The following is an 18690-nucleotide window of genomic DNA, read 5'->3' as shown; positions in this document are numbered from 1 at the left end:
TGCTCCGCCACCTCTTTATGGCTGGCTGGGGTAGGACAACTGCATCCAAGTGGCGTTCGCAGCTATGTATGCAAGGTCAAGCTTACATCCATCCATTAACTTCGTAGGTAAACAAAGAAATGTACCATAAGAGGGACAGCCAAGTTCAAACTCGTCAACGTTCTTGTATGGAGCGTTGAGTTCATCGGACGATAAAGCTTGGACATGAGCAAATTCTCATCGTATGACAACTCAAATCTCTTACACCAAACGTTTTACAGAACTCGAGTAGCATGGGCTTGAACTCGCTGTGCACAAAAATGTCCCGAGTTTGTTGAACAGCTCTAGCTCAATCAAGGGATCGAGGAGCGGGACGACGGGATCATCAGCGGGCCTAGGAATGTGTATGCGGATGACTAAGGCTGCACCCCTCTACACTCCCCTGTAGATTAGGTGCAGCACAGTAGATGGCTGGGCCAGATTCCATCCGCCGCGCCTCAGCACTACGGAACGGAAGTTGAGGGAGCGAACAGAACAGAAAAGAAAGGACCTTCCTACACTCGGGTCGTTCGATAACGATAAAGATAACATAACACCCAAGAACCCGCCCCTATTCGTTATTCTCCCCCTTCGAGCTTGCGTTTCCCCTCCATACCTCCAACTACCTACCCTGCGTAGTCTCCCTTCCACTGAGGCGTTGGTTGGTCAGGGGACTCGACTCGCGATCCATCAACTCGTCACGACCCGGCGCGAGAACCACAACTCGACCAACATCCACGGCGGGCGCGCAGCCATGAACGATCTTCCCTGTTTGTCTCTTCGAGATGTTTGAGATGTAGCCAGGTCGAACAAATATTTGCGCTATCAAAAAAGAACAAACTGCCGCGACGTCACATCCTTATCATGGATGATTCGGGTGACGATTTGGCGGCTCGGGGGCCCAGACGAGTATCAACCGCCCCTATGCCTTCAAGAGGTTCCACGGAACCAGAAACACCCGATTCAGATCTTGTCGAAACACTCTACAGCCATCCAAATGTCAAGATAATATCCTTTACGGCCACCGGCCGAGCCTATGCGAGGAGTCCTGGAGGGCCCGCCTTGAGCAATGTTGATCCACCAAGTTCTTTGTCATGGTCCTCACAGCTCGAGAGAACCATCGCTGTAGGTGAGTTGACAAATGAATACCTACGTATGCACCGCTAGTTACTAAGTAAAGCACATAGGACCCTTTCGCATATATCGAGCCCCAAGATCGGTAGCCTTTTTGAGCTGCGGTTCTGCACTACAACCAATTCTACGAAAAAGCCAGTGCTGGTGTATAGACGAGGTCAATAGTAGATTCGTCCTGCAAATACGGCGACCGAATTACTGGAGAATAGAACTTCCAGTCGATGACCCCAAAGATCAACAGCGAGCCGAAGAACTGAGAGAAGTGTTGGACAAGATTCTACAATTTGAAAAGACTGAATGCCCTTTCAAGCGCACCTTTACTGTCGATTTGCCAGAGCAGGTTCCCGTCACAATCCTGCCCTGGACGCCGCGCGCACAACCTATAACCCCTTCCGAGGAGGCAACACCAGCATCCTCTACAGACTCACGAAGGTCATCCTTTGTTGGGAGAGCTTCTACACCTACTCCATTAATTCCTAGACAGCCCAGAGATATACCAACGAGCCCGATACCAACCAGACCTGAAAGCGCGGCATCTAACGTGGTGCCTTCCAACATATCTCTTTATGAGGAGTATGGAATGAATCTCGACCCTCTGCAACCGTTAGGTACAGGGAATGCCGGCACGGGACCCTTGGAGGCTGTCCCAGAACGCCCAGGTGAACTAGGCTCTTCAGATATGCTCGAGTCTCACGATAGGTCATCTGTACTCTCTTCCAGTCCCACGGATGATGATTCCTCCGTGTATCAACTCCACGAAGGCTCTGGAAATCGAGGTGGCAATATGAAGGCCAGGCTACGACGACGAACTGGGAACTTCACAACAAGATCTGCTACGATGCCACCACACATGATGCCAACACTGGATAAGTCTGCACCGTCGGCTTCCATGTCAAGGGAGCCTCTCTTAAGAAGTGTATCGGAAACAACAAGAAAGCCGACTGGCCGTACTGCAGATACCATCTCTTCTCCCCAGAAGAAGAATAAAGGAGATGTGAAGCCCTCCCAGTCGCCGCAGCAAAAGGGCAATGCTCAACAACCGAGATTACTACGTAGAGATAGCGAGGAATCTTTCCATAGTGTTGAGTCATGGCATTCGTCTGGAGCTCCACAGCATCCTTCGCCTCCAACTTCTCAAGCAGAATCTTCTCTGGAGGCAAATAATGACTCGTACGAGGCAGATAGACTGTCAGCGGGCAAAAGAAATAAATCATCACATAGCAGGGGTAGTTCTCCCATGCCATGCGCATGGGAGTCCGACTCTGATGATGATAGCGAAACATCCGACGAAAGCTCATCGTCGGATGCAGATTCAGTGAGAGAGCTCAAAAATGATGCCTTCCCCAAACTTGACGCCGGCCCGTCGACAGCAGCTATGACTGCACCGCAGCGGCCATTCGTTCCACGCCATAGAGCGACGACCGGTAGTATTTCTGTAAGGCGACGCGCCCTGTCACCTCTGCCACCAGCAGCCAACCTCTTCACACCTGCTTCAACCATGGAACGGAGACCATACAGGAGTAAGTTGGAGACGGTTAAGAACCTTCCAATGGCTATCATTGCGAAGACTTACGAGATGATCTTGGGTCCTCCCAGCTCTCTCATCCGCCTAATCCTCAAGGTGGCAGCTAAGATTGCTTCTGGACAATGGCGAGGTCTCGTATATGGGTATGGTGAGGATGGCGAAGAAATACCAGTGCAGTGGGATTACTCTGAGGGAGAATTCAGCGACTGGAGTGATGATGAACACGATCAACACGATCGCAGTCATAACCAAGGGAAGCGAGAGCATCGGCATAGCAGACACCGCAGCAGTGGCCAAGATATGACAGCAGACGATGAGATGCGCAGGCGGCCCTCATCCTCAGACGATAGCCGAAGCTGGGGCGTTGATTGATCAATCAAGTGTGATGTGCTTAGTACGTGCTATGCTTATGCTGTATGATGTTGAAAGGTCCGTATTGAGAACGTTTCTATGAATGAGATGCAGTGGAATATTGCGGTGTGGCGGGACGTTTTGGTTGGGCGCATGGGATAGGACCAGCCGGCGCTCACTGTAGGGTTCAATATATGGATGGAGTTTTATACATTTCTTCAAGATCTATCTATTGGAGCTCAGGAGTTCGTATGAGCGAGCCACTTTGGCATTTATTCAACATTTAATTGTACACTATAGCTTTATTTCATGAACATGATGATACTCTACTCTACTACATTTACTTCCTTGGCACCTTCATGAACGAACCGCACGTTTACAAATTTCTAGCTCCATGATTTCTCGCGGGCTTTGACAGATCTTCCAGGCACACATGGGACATCTACAAAGAGACGGGATGTGAGCTGAATGGTAGGCATGTACCGATAGGCAGCCGCAAGTGAATAAGCAATGCGATGAATACGGGGCAATGCGAGATAAGTCATACGGAATTGAAGTGCCTCGCCCACTGACAACGGGTCAGAAAGACGTGTTGGGATTGGATGGTTTGCTGTATGACCCGCCTACTAGGGAATCGTATTCCTCGCATTCATCCACGATTGGTCAATTACTGGCACCACGGGGCTGAAGAGTGATGGTATCGGCCGAAGATGCACTGAAATGACATGGGGAGTTATGATGATTAAAGGGACCTTGTTATTGATCTTATCGTCATGGCTGAGTATATAAGTTGGAATATGTCTCTTCGTTTTGAGACTGTAGAGTCTCGATGTAAAGAAAAACACGGCGGGAGGACTCGTAACACTTATACGCACTTGTTATTGAGACACCATCATGTCTGACGGGAAATATGGTACGACATCCAATTTCATGGTTAAAAACTGATAAAATCGTTGGAAACTGACCACATATTAGTTGATGGGAGCTACTGGTTCTATGCCCCTCATAAGGGTGCCGCCATCTTCTTCTGCCTCGCTTTCTGTTGCACAGGATGCTTCCACATATGGCAGTGCAAGTGAGACTCCAGCCCAATCCATCATAGAAAGTATGGAAGAGCTAGAAGACTTATGGTAACTGATCTTCTTTTGCAGACTGTATAAGTGTTGGAAGTTGACACCTCTGTTCTCATTCTGCTCTCTTCTGTTCACTACCGGCTTCGCACTTCGGGTATATGGAGCTTTTCACTATGACAACCTCGAAATTTTCATCGCTAGTGTCTGTATCACTTATGCAGCGCCGTAGGTTACTCCAGTACTCGAGACTCGACCGTGGTGTAGCATGCTGACCCTCCCGTCCGCAGACCACTACTGGAGCTTCAGAACTATCGCATCCTCGGTCGAATCTTGTACTACGTCCCGTACAACTCACCCATCCACCCTGGGCGTGTCCTGACAACCTTTGGTTTTATCTCAGGCATCGTTGAGGCTCTGAATGGCTGGGGTGCTTCATACTCGGCGAATCAATCGTTGACCGACAGCGAGATTGAGATAGGTCATGCTCTGATCAAGACCTCATTACTCTTACAGATTGTCGTGGCAATGCTGTTCATTATGCTGGCTGTCACGTTCCACCGTCGATGTGTTGTTGCTGACATCACGAACGAGCGACTCTACAAGCCACTATGGACTTTGTATACGAGCATGACCCTTATTCTTGCGCGAACCATATATCGCATCGTGGAATACTTCAGTGTTGCGGAACTCAGGTACGGTCCAGGCTTCGACCCAGCAAAAATTAGCCCTATCGTGAGATACGAGTGGTTCTTCTATGTGTTTGAGGCAGCTCTTATGCTTTGCAACCTTGTCATGTTCAATATACGGCATCCCCGGCGATACCTTCCCAAAAACAACAAGATTTACCTCTCCACAGACGGCGTTACAGAGATTGAGGGCCCTGGATACAAGGACCCAAGGAAGTTGTGGCAAACCCTTATCGATCCTTTCGATATTCAGGGGTTGGTAACTGGTCGTGGCCGGGAAACTGACAAGTTCTGGGAAACGGGCCACGGGCGGCCGACAGACTCGACTAAAACTGTGGGAGTAAAGACTGAAACTGTTTAGTAGGGTTTTCCAGAGCTGTTTCAGAGGATACAGGCGGTCGTGTTACATTAGAGGATTGCTTTTTGAGTGGGATTCGGGATGGTTGACAGGATGCTCAGCGTATGTTGGGTACCTAATTAGCGCTTTTCCTGTGAACTGACTAAGGTAGAGCTGGGAGATAAGAGTTGATACATAGACAAAATACTTGTCTCACCGCATGCCCATCCTATATGAGCCTCAGCAGTGTGGCTTGTCACAAGAACAGGCGTTTTGGTCAAGATTGAATTGACACAACATTAGTACCTGTACACTGAAACAATGCATGGATCGGGACAAAACGAGACAATAGCAATGTCGAAGAATCAAAGCAACAAGCTCGGGTCATGATGTTTGGGTTGTTGCCCTATTAAATGAGCTTTCAATGCCGACGCAAATTGCAAAATGGGTCAAATATCTATACCCATAGCCCACTCAAGCTATAGGCGCATCTGAATTGGTATTTGATGCGGGCGAGCGAATCAAATCAAGGTAAATTGACGAGAAGGAATGATGAAATGGCCCTTTCGGCGTTTTTATTTAACTGAGACAATCCATGTGATCCTTCATCGACGAAGGATCGGAAGGGGGAACACAGCCTCTTCAACCCCAGAATTGTAAATTCAATAGAATTGGCTGGGCAGAATAGAAAGTGCATACGATACATATCTGTTTTTGCAAATGTAAAATTTTCTATGTTACAGTATGTATTAGTTTTCACATATTACCGCACGGTAAATCATCTTGTATTTGTGATGTATGTTTGATTGTGAGGTTGTCGATGCGGTCAGTGTTTACAGGGGGTTCCCAAGAATGTTTCTAGAAAGGACGCATAGAGTGGGATTTGGTTGACCCTGTACGTTGATCCTGGCGATCCTGATTCTGTCATCCAAAAGACTCCGCAAGCCTATTTCGATGTCGTTGATGCTGCAAAAGCCGTCAAAGACTTTATATCCGCAGTTGCAATTTACTTTTTCGCATATCGATTTCGCTAATTAGGTTTAGATGAGCCAAAAATAAACACGTTCTAACGAGGACGTGCTCGTTTTGGAAATACCTTCGCCACACCTTGCGGTCACTTTTGCAAGCCTCAATCAGTTTTTAGCGTGGGATTGCGGGGGGCCCTTGGCTTCTGGTGCAAATGAGAAGCGAATCCGCTAGGCTTATTGAGGTGCTACAGCTCGTTTCGGGCAACATCTTGTACCCGTTCGTCCCTTCGTAGTAGAAACACACGACCTCAGTTAATTATGTGTCTTTGGCCTCGCTCTCCCTGAGTAATGGTTCTTTATGTGCTGAGCATGAATATCTAGCGGGCCACAATAATTAGTGCATACGTCAGTGCATCGATGTTCTGTTTTGACAAACGCCAAGAAACAGATCCTCATCATCCTTGTCCCGCGACATCCTTAGCTTCCTCCACGGACGCCGTGCAGGCCCCGTATCAGACGGCGGCCGATAGCTTGAAGCGGCCATAGCCATCTTTCAGTTCAGCTCACCAGAGCTCCTCCTAGTCAGGCCAGGTCAGGTGGCAATCAAGGACCAGCCTGGGCCTAATACAAGACATTCTACTAGGACCTTTGAAGCTGAATCTATCATTCTATCCCTTGACAAGCTGTACATTCACTGTACAACAGCCCGGGGCTTCGCTGTATCACTACCAACAACACAAGGGCTTCGCCTCTTTTGCTCCTTACCTCACCTCAGATTAAGGAACCTCGGTCTTTTTCTGACCACGCTAAAGACCAGAGGCGGAGAAGAGTTCTAAGCCTCCTACTGGAGCAAGCAACTCCATATACTTATCCATCCATCCATCTCACACACCTTGACGACTTTGTTCCATTCCTTTTGTTCTTCTCTCTCTCCTCTGCCAAATTCTCTAAGCACTGCTGGCTATTGTCCACCCAAGCCGGACATTGCGTTTGTTACAACACGTCTGTTATGATCTGACGCCTGTCACAGAGTCTCTCACCACTAACGATTTCGCCCACCAAATCTTTCTGAATCCACTACATTCGATCCATCACATTACCCCCTGGTGAATCTGTTGCTAGTTCGACGTAACGTTACGATCAGTATCTTTCAGCCGCCATCTCCCACCAGTTGCCATCATGGGGGAACGACCAGGCATTTACGTTCATCTGGAAATGGGCGTCCCACTGCCCAAAATCATGTCCAAGGACCGACACATTACTTATGTATCAAAGAGCATGCGCGACCGAGCCAACCAATTCCCTCGCCAACTACCTCCAACAAATACCAACTATCTCAACGCTCCCGCACAGTATCAGGTTGCTCACCAACAAATGCCAACCCAAGCCCAGCAACCACAGACCCAACCACAGCAACAGTTCACTCACCCCATAAACAACCTCTCTCCCAATAATTACAGCAGAGATCCAGTGCCGGTTGGCATGGCCCATGAACCCACATATCAGCCATATCGTCCTCAACAGGCACAACACCACATCAGAGAGTATTATGCACCAGCTGCCCCAGCGCAACAACAGCAGCGAGAGACTCACCCCGAGGAGCTGCGACTAAGCTCCAGATCCGCGGAAAGAAGTTCTCACGAGCGTGGAAGGTCTGCGCCCCCTCCTTTGAACAGCAGTCCCTGGGATGTGACCTCGAACAATTCAGGAGGCGAGCCCCAAGTTTGGAAAGCTTTGCCTGCAACGCCGAATCAGTTCCGACTCGGAGAGGGCGACATGCCATGGGACGGCTGGAATTTCCCTATGGGATTCAATGATAACAACGGAGATGACGACAACAACGAAGGGGGAGAGAACCGCACTCGTTCGCGTGAGGCCAGCCTCCGAGCAACATGGGGACCCGAGTTCCCAGGAGAACCATCACGATATGTCCAGCCTGTGCAAGTGGATGATCGAGCGCGAGGCAAGGCCAAAGACATACAGTCATTAGCTTCAGCACTGATGACAGTCGATAACGGGTTTGAAGACCAGTGGTGGTATCAGGGACCACGTCTCGTCCATCTTGATGGAACAACAGTCATGGTGCCTACAGCTGTTCCAAAGTCCAGCTTTCACCCAGACCATCAACAAAGCTCGGTAGGATGGGCTGTCTCGCGCGAAGAAGAGCAACGACAGAAGGACCTCAAATATCAGCATCAGCTACAACAGAGTCGCCGCGAACAGGAGCAGCAGCGATATCAGCGTAACCGACAAAGGCATCTATCTCTCCAGGAAGAGCAACTCGTATCTTTTGTCTCACCAAATACATCTTTCCAGCCTGTATCACCTCGATCGAGCCTTGCAGATATTGTGTCGCCTTTGAGCGACTATCCGAGTCCGCTGTCGAGTTATGGGGGACTGAGACGATCTTTGACCACGAGATCAGATGAACTTCACATATAGATTCCCCTGGACGCGACCTTTACCACTGTTGGGAAATATGACAAGTACCGCGACGCATTGGCTTATGACAAAGTCAAAATGGTTCAATGAGGAACATACATGGTTCCCCTGTCATGGCGAAATAGTTATTGGTTTGCGAGTCAAAAAGCTTTACCCCAGAGGATATTCAGGTCTCATGAATGAGAGAGTTACCATGTCATATGTTTTCAGGCGCTCAGAAGATGTCTATGGTGATCCTATATAGGGTGGCGTTCACAAAGGGTTTGGCATCTTTTAGATACCTTTTTGATTTGGGTGCGAGGAAAAGACTTAATTGACCGTTTAAATGACGAAAACCGTTGTTTAGTTCTGATATAATAGCTCTCGTCTAGTGATTATTGTGCAGTAAGCCGCTCGAAGCCGACAACAACGTGATCAAAGTAACTGATTCTGGGCCTTGAAGTGGGACCAATGAAGATAAAAGTGAATTGAATGTTGATTGAGTTTCGGGCATTCATAGGAAGCGGCAGGAACCTCAGATAGTGAACCATCAAGGTGAGTGTTCTGATATGCGGTCATCATGCATAAAGTGGTCAAGGTGAAGCTCTCACCGGGTCTTTCGGTAGCAGCTTTCCTTCTTCGTTCCGTCCCTTCTAGAGAATTAACATGACTTGAAGTTGAGCAGAAGCCCATTGGCTCAATTACAGCGGGTGAATCCGGATGCCATTGGCTGCTCGGCTAAGCCGTCGGGCATCAGGTATTGAAATGGTTGATTCAAGCCAATCAGCAGCTGACGGAACTCATGGAAACCTCCTGTTATGCCGGACATGTACCTCCTAGGTTATTTATGGCTGCGCTACACCGTCTTGGGAACCTCGGTGTACCTCAACGCTAACGCATACGTTAACTGGCTTTTTTTCTGCTTCCCCCAAAGCTTGCCGATACTTGTTTGTGAGTGGAACATCGCGAATCATTGTCCGAGCTTGTCTCATCCGTGTGTAGTTTCGTTTTTCCCTCCTGACCTGCATTCTAAAGATCTCCACCTCCATAATACGCAACAACCCGCGATCCTCCCCGTCGCATCCTCTCCTCTCCTCGACAATCCCTCTCACAGTCCTTCAAAATGCTCTCAAGAAGTATAGCTACCGCCGCCCGTATGGTGCCCGCCACCAGGGCGCTGAGGCCCCGTTCGCACCCTCTCGTCATGCTTCCCTCCATGATGCAGACCGTTCGCACCTACGCCGATTCCGTCATCAAGGTTCCTCAGATGGCCGAGTCCATTTCCGAGGGTACTCTCAAGCAGTTTTCCAAGAGCATTGGCGATTATGTCGAGCAGGATGAGGAGATCGCTACCATCGAGACCGACAAGGTATGAATGCCGTCATAGCAATATTGAAAACTGTCACCAGGACAGCCTTACTAAAACATCGTCACCAGATTGACGTTGCTGTCAACGCTACCGAGTCTGGTACCATCAAGGAGTTCCTCGTTGCCGAGGAGGATACAGTTACTGTCGGACAAGACCTTGTTCGGATTGAGCTTGGAGGCGCGCCATCCGGTGACAAGAAGGAGGCCCCCAAGGAGGAGTCCAAGGAGCAGCCCCAGAAGTCCGAGTCTGAATCAAAATCCGAATCAAAACCTGAGCCCAAGCAGGAATCCGCTCCTGAGCCCAAGAAGGAGTCTGCTCCTGCTCCCAGCAAGCCCGAGCCTCCCCGACAGGCCGAGAAGAAGGACTCCAAGCCACAGTCTGCCGCTTCCAGCGGTCCCTCTATGGGTAACCGAGAAGAGCGCCGTGTAAGTTGCTAAATGCCATGATGCAGATGTTTTTGAGTCCAGTTCTCGAGTACTAACGGTCTATTAGGTCAAGATGAACCGTATGCGTCTTCGAATTGCCGAGCGTCTCAAGCAGTCCCAAAACACCGCTGCTTCCCTGACCACCTTCAACGAGGTCGACATGTCCAACATCATGGAGTTCCGCAAGCTCTACAAGGAGGACGTTCTCAAGAAGACTGGCGTCAAGCTTGGTTTCATGAGTGCTTTCTCTCGAGCCTGCGTTCTTGCTATGCGCGATCTCCCCGCCGTCAACGCCTCCATTGAGGGACCCAACGGCGGTGACACCATCGTCTACCGCGACTACGTCGATATCAGCGTGGCTGTCGCTACCGAGAAGGGCCTTGTTACCCCTGTCGTCCGAAATGTCGAGTCTATGGACATGATTGGCATTGAGCAATCGATTGCCGATATGGGCAAGAAGGTTGGTCGCAATTGTGCCACGCCCACAAGTAGACTGATGACTGACCATGTGTTTACAGGCTCGTGACAACAAGCTTACTATCGAGGATATGGCTGGTGGCACCTTCACCATCAGCAACGGTGGTGTTTTCGGCTCTCTCATGGGTACTCCCATCATCAACCTCCCCCAGAGTGCAGTTCTTGGCCTCCACGCTATCAAGGAGCGCCCCGTTGCCGTTAACGGCAAGATCGAGATTCGACCCATGATGTACCTTGCTCTTACTTACGACCACCGTCTGCTGGACGGCCGGGAGGCTGTGCAGTTCCTTGTCAAGGTGAAGGAGTACATTGAGGATCCCCGAAGGATGCTCCTGTAAGAGACATTACTGAATGTCAAGCTACTTAATACCCTATAGCATGTAGTCAATAGTCTTGTCGAAGAAATTCGAGGCGCCTTGGCTATCATCTATTGTATACTAAACAAAGATAAAGTATTGAGCATGCATGTTCTCTTGCCAATGTTCATAAACATAGATTTCATCATAGTGATATATCCTTGTTGCTCTGGTGTGGTGAACTTAGCCTGACGAAATTGAAGCGTGCCTCGTTTTGGCTTAGTCCTTTTATTTCGTAAATCATTCGCAAGGTATCCTGTGACTTATTAAGGACCTTATGACCCAGCTTTGTTTGTGATTGCTTGTTTTACCACGCTTGAATCAGATCGAATGAGAACATGTCAGTCCCTGTGAGCGCCCTTTTTGTTATTGACATCCAGAAAGATCTGGCATCCGATGACAAGACCGAAATTCCTCACGCTGAGCGAATACGCGATGCCGGAGAACAAATACTTGAGGTTGCAAGAGGTATCGCTGCCGATCCGAAACCCATCATAGTTTTTGTTCAGCATGAAGAATCGCCTGAGAGTGGTCCTCTTGTAAAGGGTAGCAAACCATGGGAGTTGGTCTTCGAAAACGACCCAAACAATACAAGAGAATTACTCGTGTCAAAGAATCAACGTGAGATTGTTGCACATTCATTCATTATTCATTGCTAACTGTACCTAGGAGACACGTTCAAGTCAAATCCAGATTTAGCTGGTCTCCTCAGGTCGAAGGGCATTCAACACATTGTTGCGTTTGGCATACAGAGCGAGTGCTGTGTGCTGGAAACTTGCAAGGGCGCTCTGGAAGCTGGTTTTCGAGTCACGCTCCTTCAAGGTGCTCACTCTACTTACGACACAAAGAACAAACAAGCCGTTCAAATTGAGGAAGATGTTGAAAATGAACTCAAGGTTCTCGGTGCTTCAGTTACTCCATGGCAAACTGCTATCGGTCAGTGGGCCAACACTGGAGTCTTAGGCTGAGATTGCATAATACATCAAAAGAGTGTTATTTCTATGATAGCTGTCAACTGTTCGTATGCTGCAGTTGCCAGTACGGAATGGCTTGTACTGAAAGATGGTTTCGGTCGTAGCAACAATGTGAAGTGCTGATCCATGCTATTTTTGCAGCCCTTTCAGATTGCGACATGGCGAGAAGGAGTGTGTTGAAGTGGCATTTACAGCCCGAGTCCAGTTATGTTGCGGTGCCATGAATGAATTCGAGGATCGTTATCTGTCATCCCGAGGGAAGTTCGCACAAAAAGAAAAGCCATATCCAGTGAACATCGTGAGCCATGGTGCTCATACTGGCTGTGTCTAAACACACTTGCTAGCCGTTTCGACCATGGCATTCGAGGAGTAAAAGCTTGTTTGCTCGTGTTGCCATATTCTCAGCGCCGTGATTAATGCCATGAGCCGCCATCGCTCTTTGGGACAGTATTGAGCTTCAACGTCGACGAACATCATCCTGAAAGGTTTGGTAAGGCTCATTAACCGCTTGAACGATGTGATAGCAACAGCTTTGTCTGAAGCTACGCTACTGCAAATTGCGGCTGGAGGCTGAAGTCGAAAGAGTTTGTACTCATGAGCATAATTCTTATCGAGTATCTCGTCTTTAGCTGTCATGCGCCACTCAAAGTGCTCCTGGTGAAAATCGCCGTTGGTGTCCTCCTGTTTGCCCTTGGTGTCGGCTGTGGAGATGCGCTCTGTGAAGATTGAGAAGGGAAAGGTGACAGTACGGCCATCTTCCAACAGCCGAGCTGACATGTCTTCCATAGCAACCGTAGAGTCTCCAGTCTTGACAATATTCTCCTGACTCAATACGGGAGAGAGATTGATGAGGCTCTTGAATTGAAGGGCCGTACTGTTGGACTTGTACGGTTCTCCAGCCGCTGCCAGCACCTTATCTTTGGCAGACGGTCCATTATGAATCAAGATGCAGAAGCGATTGATACCAACACCGGTAACACCCGCATAGACAGAGGCAGCGAATATTTTCTTGTTAGATTCATCACCGAGATGGAAATTCCTATACGAGAGCTGATAGTGTGCGATCAAAGTCTTTGGCAAAGGAACGTATGATGAGTCTGCACATTCTTGAACGAATGGCTTTGGCGCTGAAGAAGATATGGTTGCACCTGTACCAGGTGCTGAAGTTGCAGATTGCGAGATACATGAATATGGCGGCAGAGGGTCATCAGGGAGAGAGGAGCTTGGAGGACTATGCTTAGAATCCATAGTGCAAGGAGATAAATATTTAAATAAAAGAGAAGATAAAATTAAAAGAAGAGAAGTATTTAAAGCAAAGGTTATTTTTTAATTTTAATTTTAAATAGAAATAAACTTATAATATAATTAAGTATTTTATTAATAAAAATATAAATAAGTATTAAAAAATATAATATTATAAAAATAAAAAAGCACTGCCAAGGACAAGGGAAATATCTTTTTTATACTTATAAATTAAGGCTACTTATTTAATTAAATCTTAAGGTTTAAGGTAATAATTATATAATCTGCTAAGACTTAATATTAAGGTTATTATATTTTTTAGTATAATATATAATACCTTATATTATATTATATTAAAAATAAATACCTTATTTTATTATCTTATTTTAATACCTTTGGCTTTACTTTATATATTACTAGATAGGTATTTTAACTTTTAAATAAAAAAGCTAAGTAAATATAATAATATTATATTATATTAAAATTATTATAATAGTTTTAAAATAGGAAAGCTAAGTAGGTTTAATAGTATTATATTAATTAAAGCTATAGGAAAAAAAGAATCCTCTATAAGGTAATTTTAAGAAAAAAGGGTAATTTATAATTAATTTATTATTATTACCTAATTAATAACTAATTAATCTGCTTATTAGAAAACTAAATAAAATAAGAAGTAAAGTAAATATAATAATTATCTCTTTTTCTTTAAATAGCTATTTATAATTATTAATTTATAAATAATAGAATTTTTAAGAATACTTAAAAGTAAGTCCTTAGCCTTTTAATTTAAAGGCTTTATAAGATATATTTAATTATAATTATAACTTATATTAATATATATAAGATCTTAGATATTAAGAAGATAATTAATTAGGCCTTATTTACTTATGAGTATTATATTAATTAAAAGTATTAAATTATTACTTAAAATTATTTTATTTTTATATCTTATATTATAAGTCTTTTATATTAACTAGCTTATATTTAATTAATTACTAATTTATATTATAGCCTAATTAAATTTATATTATTTAATAAGCCTTTTAAAAGTTATATTTATCTAATAATAAGATTATTAAATCTACTTAGGTAATAGCCTATAATAACTTTACTTCTAGGATATTAAAGGTTTTAAATTACCTTAAGTATTATTATTATTACTAAGCTTAATTTTAATTCTTTAGAGTTATAAATAGCTTTTATAAGTTTATTAAGTATAATTTATATTAATTTTATTTCTTTTTTTATATTAGGTTAATAATATTTAAGAAGGAGATTAATATTAATAAAGAACTCTTATATAAGATTAATAAGTCTAAGAGTAATAAGAAGTCTATAAAAAAAGATATTAAAAAGGCTAAGAAGTCTATAAGAAAAGGTATTAAAGAGGCTAAGTTTAATTTTAATAAGTTTATTAATTTTAAATAAAGATTTATAATATCTCTAAGGTAAGTTAATCTTATATATATAAATAATTTTTATAAGATAATCTTAATTATTTTTCTTAGTAATAATTAGTTTTATAACCTTTAGGCCTAAATCCTATATATTATATTCTTTTATTAGATAACCTCTTTTTCTTAATAAAGCTAGGTTTTAAGTCTTTAACCTTTTCTTTTTAGCCTTAATTTTTTATTTTTCTTTATTATTAATAATTTAAAATATATTTATTATATTCTTAATTAATAACTATTAATTATATTTATTTAGCTAATCTTTTTATTTTATAAGATAATACTACTTCTTATTAATATACTTTATATTTTTAATATAATTAACCTTTTAATTACTTTTATTTTCTTTAAGTTTAAGTATTAATAATAACTTAAGAGCTAATTAATCTTTTATTTAATAAGGTTTTAAGAGGCTAATATAAAAGGTATTATAAAGTTTTAAGTATTAATCTAAGAGTATTAGCCTATAAGCTTAATAATTTATTTTCTTTATTATTTTAAATAAATTAATAAATCTAAGTATTAGTTTTTTTTTTTCTCTTTTAAATCTAAGGTTTTTTATAAATAATATAATAAGTTATTTTTATTAATAGGTTATAAGGATATACTTAATATTATAATACTTAGCTTATTTCTTAGTTATATTTACCTAATATTAGGATATATTTTTTTAAAGCTTATATATTTATTATACTTTTACTTATACTTCTAAGACCTCCTTTTAAGTATTATTATCCTTAGTAATATAATAGAACTTAGGTTTAAACCCTATTAGGGCTTAATTTAAAGTAATCTTAGTTATTATACTTACTACTAAATTATATATATATTATATAATTCTTAAGAGTCTTAGCTAAGTAAGTTAATTCTTATTAATAAAACTATATAAATAATATCTAAGAGTTTAATTTATTCTTTTAATTTAATTATTTATTTATAAGTAAAAAGCTATAAATAGCCTTTATTTTACCTTTAAATAAAAATAAACTTTAAATTAAAACTAATTAATAAAAATTAATTCTTAATTAAATATTATACCTAAGGGCACCTTAAAGATAAGCTTTATTCTATTATAAAAAAGCTTAATAGGTTTAAATATATTAATTATAATTAAAAAAGTAAAAAATCTAGTAATTTTTATAAATCTATTTATAATATCTTTACTATTAAAATAAATTAAAGGTAATTTTATAATAAAGCTTATAATTACCTTTTTAAAGGGTTTTAAAGGAATTAATAGGTTTTTAAGCTTCTTATATAGCTTATATCTCCTAGAGATTATTCCTTAGTAAATAAGATAAGTTTATATATATTCTTTTATATCTTATTTAAGACCTTCTTAATATAGCTTTTATTATAATAATTTAAGGGTCCTTTTTAACTTAAAGTATTTTATAAGCTTATTATTATAATATAACTTTAATAGTTTATCTTATAATATAAGGTCTTTTAGTATATATAACTTATTCTTAAAGTAAAAAGGATTATTCTTAACCTTCTACTTACTTAAGGTTTATTTCTTATTAGCCTTTATAATACTTTACTTTTAGGCTAAGATTAAGATATTATATAATTAAGCTAAGGTAATTACTTCTATTAATAGACCTTTAAGAGGTTTTTCTTATTATAAGGAATTTTATATTATTTTCCTTAGTATTATTATAAATAGTCTTAGTTATTTTAAAAATTATAACCTAAGAATATCTTATCTCTTTATATTACTTTTTAGTATTAGAATTATATTATTTTTAATTATTAAAGATATCTTATTAAGTTCTTTTTTACTTAAGGTTTAAGACTTAATTATCTTTATTTTAAGCCTTTTATTTAACCTTTCTTTCTTATAAGCTCTTATTATAATTTATATCTTAGCTATCTTACCTTTTAAGATTCTTAATAAGATAAAGTCTCAAGGTAGTTTTTTATAAGCCTTTATAGGTCTTAATAGTATATTAGCTAGGTTTATTAATCCCTTATAATATTTAATTATAAAATTATAAGGCATTAGGTAAAGGTATTATTAAGCTTATAATTATAAAATTATAAGGCATTAGGTAAAGGTATTATTAAGCTTACTTATTATTTAATTTTATATTCTTTATAAATAATTATAAGTTATAATAATTACTTAAGATTTTATTTTACTTTATTACTGTTTCTAGGTAATATTATTAATATTTAAATAACTTTATTATATCTATTATCTCTTAGTTTAATATATTATAATTTAATTTAGCCTTATTAAACTTTTATAATTAAAATATAATAAGTAGGTTTTTAAATAGGTAAACTAATTTATATTAGGTTTATATTTATAAATTATAGAAGGTATAATACTAAGTAATATAAAGTATTATATCTCTTAATAATTAAGTAATATATATGAGGCTTATTAATATAAAGAATTAATATTAATAGCTAGTAAGCTAAGTTTTATTTACTATTAAGTAAATATATATATATATTAAGATATATATAAGTTAAAAAAGGTTAATTTAACTCTATTTATTTATCTTTATTATATAAGTTAAATAATATATATTTAACTTATTATAAGATAAATAGATATTTATTAGAGGAAAATAATAAGGTATTTATCTTATATATATTAAAATATATTAAGTTATAATATTCTCTCTCCTCTCTCTAGGGTCTTATCCTTAAGGCCTATAAGTAACTAAGTATAAAATCTATAGGTATAATATAAACTTACTCTTATAAGTATTTTTCTATACTAATAATATATTTAGCTATATTTCTAAGTATATTAATTATCTTAAAGTAGCTTTTAGGTATTATAAAGATATTTTTAACTTAATTTATAAATTTAATTTTAAGATATCTTATTATTTTACTTATTTTTATACTAATTATCCTTAGTATATAAGTTCTAAGGGTAAATAGTAATATAATTTTTATATATCTAAGAAGTATATTAATTATAACTTTAATAGTGTAACTTCTTAAGCTTATATATTCCTTTCTTATTCTAGGGATATTTTCTATTCTTTTTTTACTAGTTCTTATAGTTATAAGAGTATTATATAAAAAAGATTATATTAATAAGCAGAAAGAGCAGGCTAAAGCTAACCTCTAAGTGGCTTTAGCCTATCTTTAGTGCCTATATTATTAGGAAAAATATCTTTATAAAAAGGCTATTAAAATAATTTATTATAATTATAAGGATTTTAATAAGTTAAAAGTATTAGAAAATTAAGAATTAACTAATTATTAGTCTATAAAATCCTTAGCCTTAAATAATATCTAATTATTAGAAGATTATAATATTATTAACTAAAATACTATATTAGATTTTTTCTTTTTTAGGGTTAATAGAAGTTCTTTAAAATTTATTAGGCTTTAATAAGGTATTTTAGTAATTCTTATATATTTTTACTTTCTAGGTAATTCTTTTACTTTATTAAGTATTCTTTTTTACTATTTTCTATATATATACCTTTAATTACTTTAGCTTTATAAACTTCTAGTCCTTTAACTTCCATAGGTTTATTACTTATCTTAACTTATATTATATCTTTTATTAACTTAAGTAATAAAATATAAAAGATTAAATAAAGCCTAACTTTTAGTAATAAGTCTAGTATATAGTTATTTCTTAAGACCTTTTTAATAATCTTATAAGATCTAATATACTTAAAGTTAAGTTTATAGCTTAGTTATTTTATAGTAATATTTTTTATAAATAGGTATATTATATCTCTCTCCGAAAAGGTAGGGATAAAACCCTGGAGAGAGGAGAGATTATATTATAACCTAATATATTCTAATATATGTAAGATAAATACCTTATTATTTTCCTCTAATAAATATCTACCTACCTTATAATAAGTTAAATATATATTATTTAACTTATATAATA

General features: G+C 39.7%; 6 protein-coding genes across 7 annotated transcripts; 5 read left to right on the top strand and 1 right to left on the bottom strand.

Moving 5' to 3' along the window:
• The first annotated feature begins 136 nt into the window (after nt 1-136).
• FOIG_14408 (uncharacterized protein) lies at nt 137-3400 on the top strand. The gene is made up of 2 exons (XM_031215641.1): nt 137-1147; nt 1206-3400. The coding sequence occupies exons 1-2, from the start codon at nt 883-885 to the stop codon at nt 3047-3049; spliced, it is 2109 nt and encodes a 702-aa protein (XP_031054526.1). The 5' UTR covers nt 137-882; the 3' UTR covers nt 3050-3400.
• A 522-nt stretch (nt 3401-3922) lies between these two features.
• Nucleotides 3923-5192, top strand: FOIG_14407 (uncharacterized protein; the record flags this gene model as incomplete). Its single annotated transcript, XM_031215640.1, has 4 exons — nt 3923-3941; nt 4004-4103; nt 4180-4326; nt 4389-5192. 4 exons carry the CDS (start codon nt 3923-3925, stop codon nt 5146-5148), a joined length of 1026 nt encoding a protein of 341 aa, XP_031054525.1. The 3' UTR covers nt 5149-5192.
• A 1521-nt stretch (nt 5193-6713) lies between these two features.
• Nucleotides 6714-9134, top strand: FOIG_14406 (uncharacterized protein). The gene has a single exon (XM_031215639.1). The coding sequence runs from the start codon at nt 7272-7274 to the stop codon at nt 8532-8534; it is 1263 nt and encodes a 420-aa protein (XP_031054524.1). The 5' UTR covers nt 6714-7271; the 3' UTR covers nt 8535-9134.
• Nucleotides 9135-9394: 260 nt separating this feature from the next.
• On the top strand, nt 9395-11338 carry FOIG_14405 (2-oxoglutarate dehydrogenase E2 component (dihydrolipoamide succinyltransferase)). 2 transcript variants are annotated; one of them, XM_031215637.1, is made up of 4 exons: nt 9395-9882; nt 9951-10307; nt 10375-10767; nt 10826-11338. In XM_031215637.1, the coding sequence occupies exons 1-4, from the start codon at nt 9637-9639 to the stop codon at nt 11120-11122; spliced, it is 1293 nt and encodes a 430-aa protein (XP_031054522.1). In that variant the 5' UTR covers nt 9395-9636; the 3' UTR covers nt 11123-11338. The 2 variants fall into 2 exon arrangements, with proteins under 2 accessions (XP_031054522.1, XP_031054523.1); XM_031215638.1 differs by having other exon boundaries at nt 9409-9882; nt 10375-11285.
• Nucleotides 11339-11395: 57 nt separating this feature from the next.
• FOIG_14404 (uncharacterized protein) lies at nt 11396-13019 on the top strand. The gene is made up of 2 exons (XM_031215636.1): nt 11396-11761; nt 11810-13019. The coding sequence occupies exons 1-2, from the start codon at nt 11479-11481 to the stop codon at nt 12106-12108; spliced, it is 582 nt and encodes a 193-aa protein (XP_031054521.1). The 5' UTR covers nt 11396-11478; the 3' UTR covers nt 12109-13019.
• On the bottom strand, nt 11579-13318 carry FOIG_14403 (uncharacterized protein). Its single transcript, XM_031215635.1, has one exon. It carries the CDS (start codon nt 12898-12900, stop codon nt 12442-12444), a length of 459 nt encoding a protein of 152 aa, XP_031054520.1. The 5' UTR covers nt 12901-13318; the 3' UTR covers nt 11579-12441.
• Nucleotides 13319-18690: the final 5372 nt, after the last annotated feature.

This window comes from Fusarium odoratissimum, assembly GCF_000260195.1.
Source record: "Fusarium odoratissimum NRRL 54006 unplaced genomic scaffold supercont1.41, whole genome shotgun sequence".
Taxonomy (NCBI): Eukaryota; Fungi; Ascomycota; class Sordariomycetes; order Hypocreales; family Nectriaceae; genus Fusarium; species Fusarium odoratissimum.
This window is presented reverse-complemented; position numbering and strand designations above follow the sequence as displayed.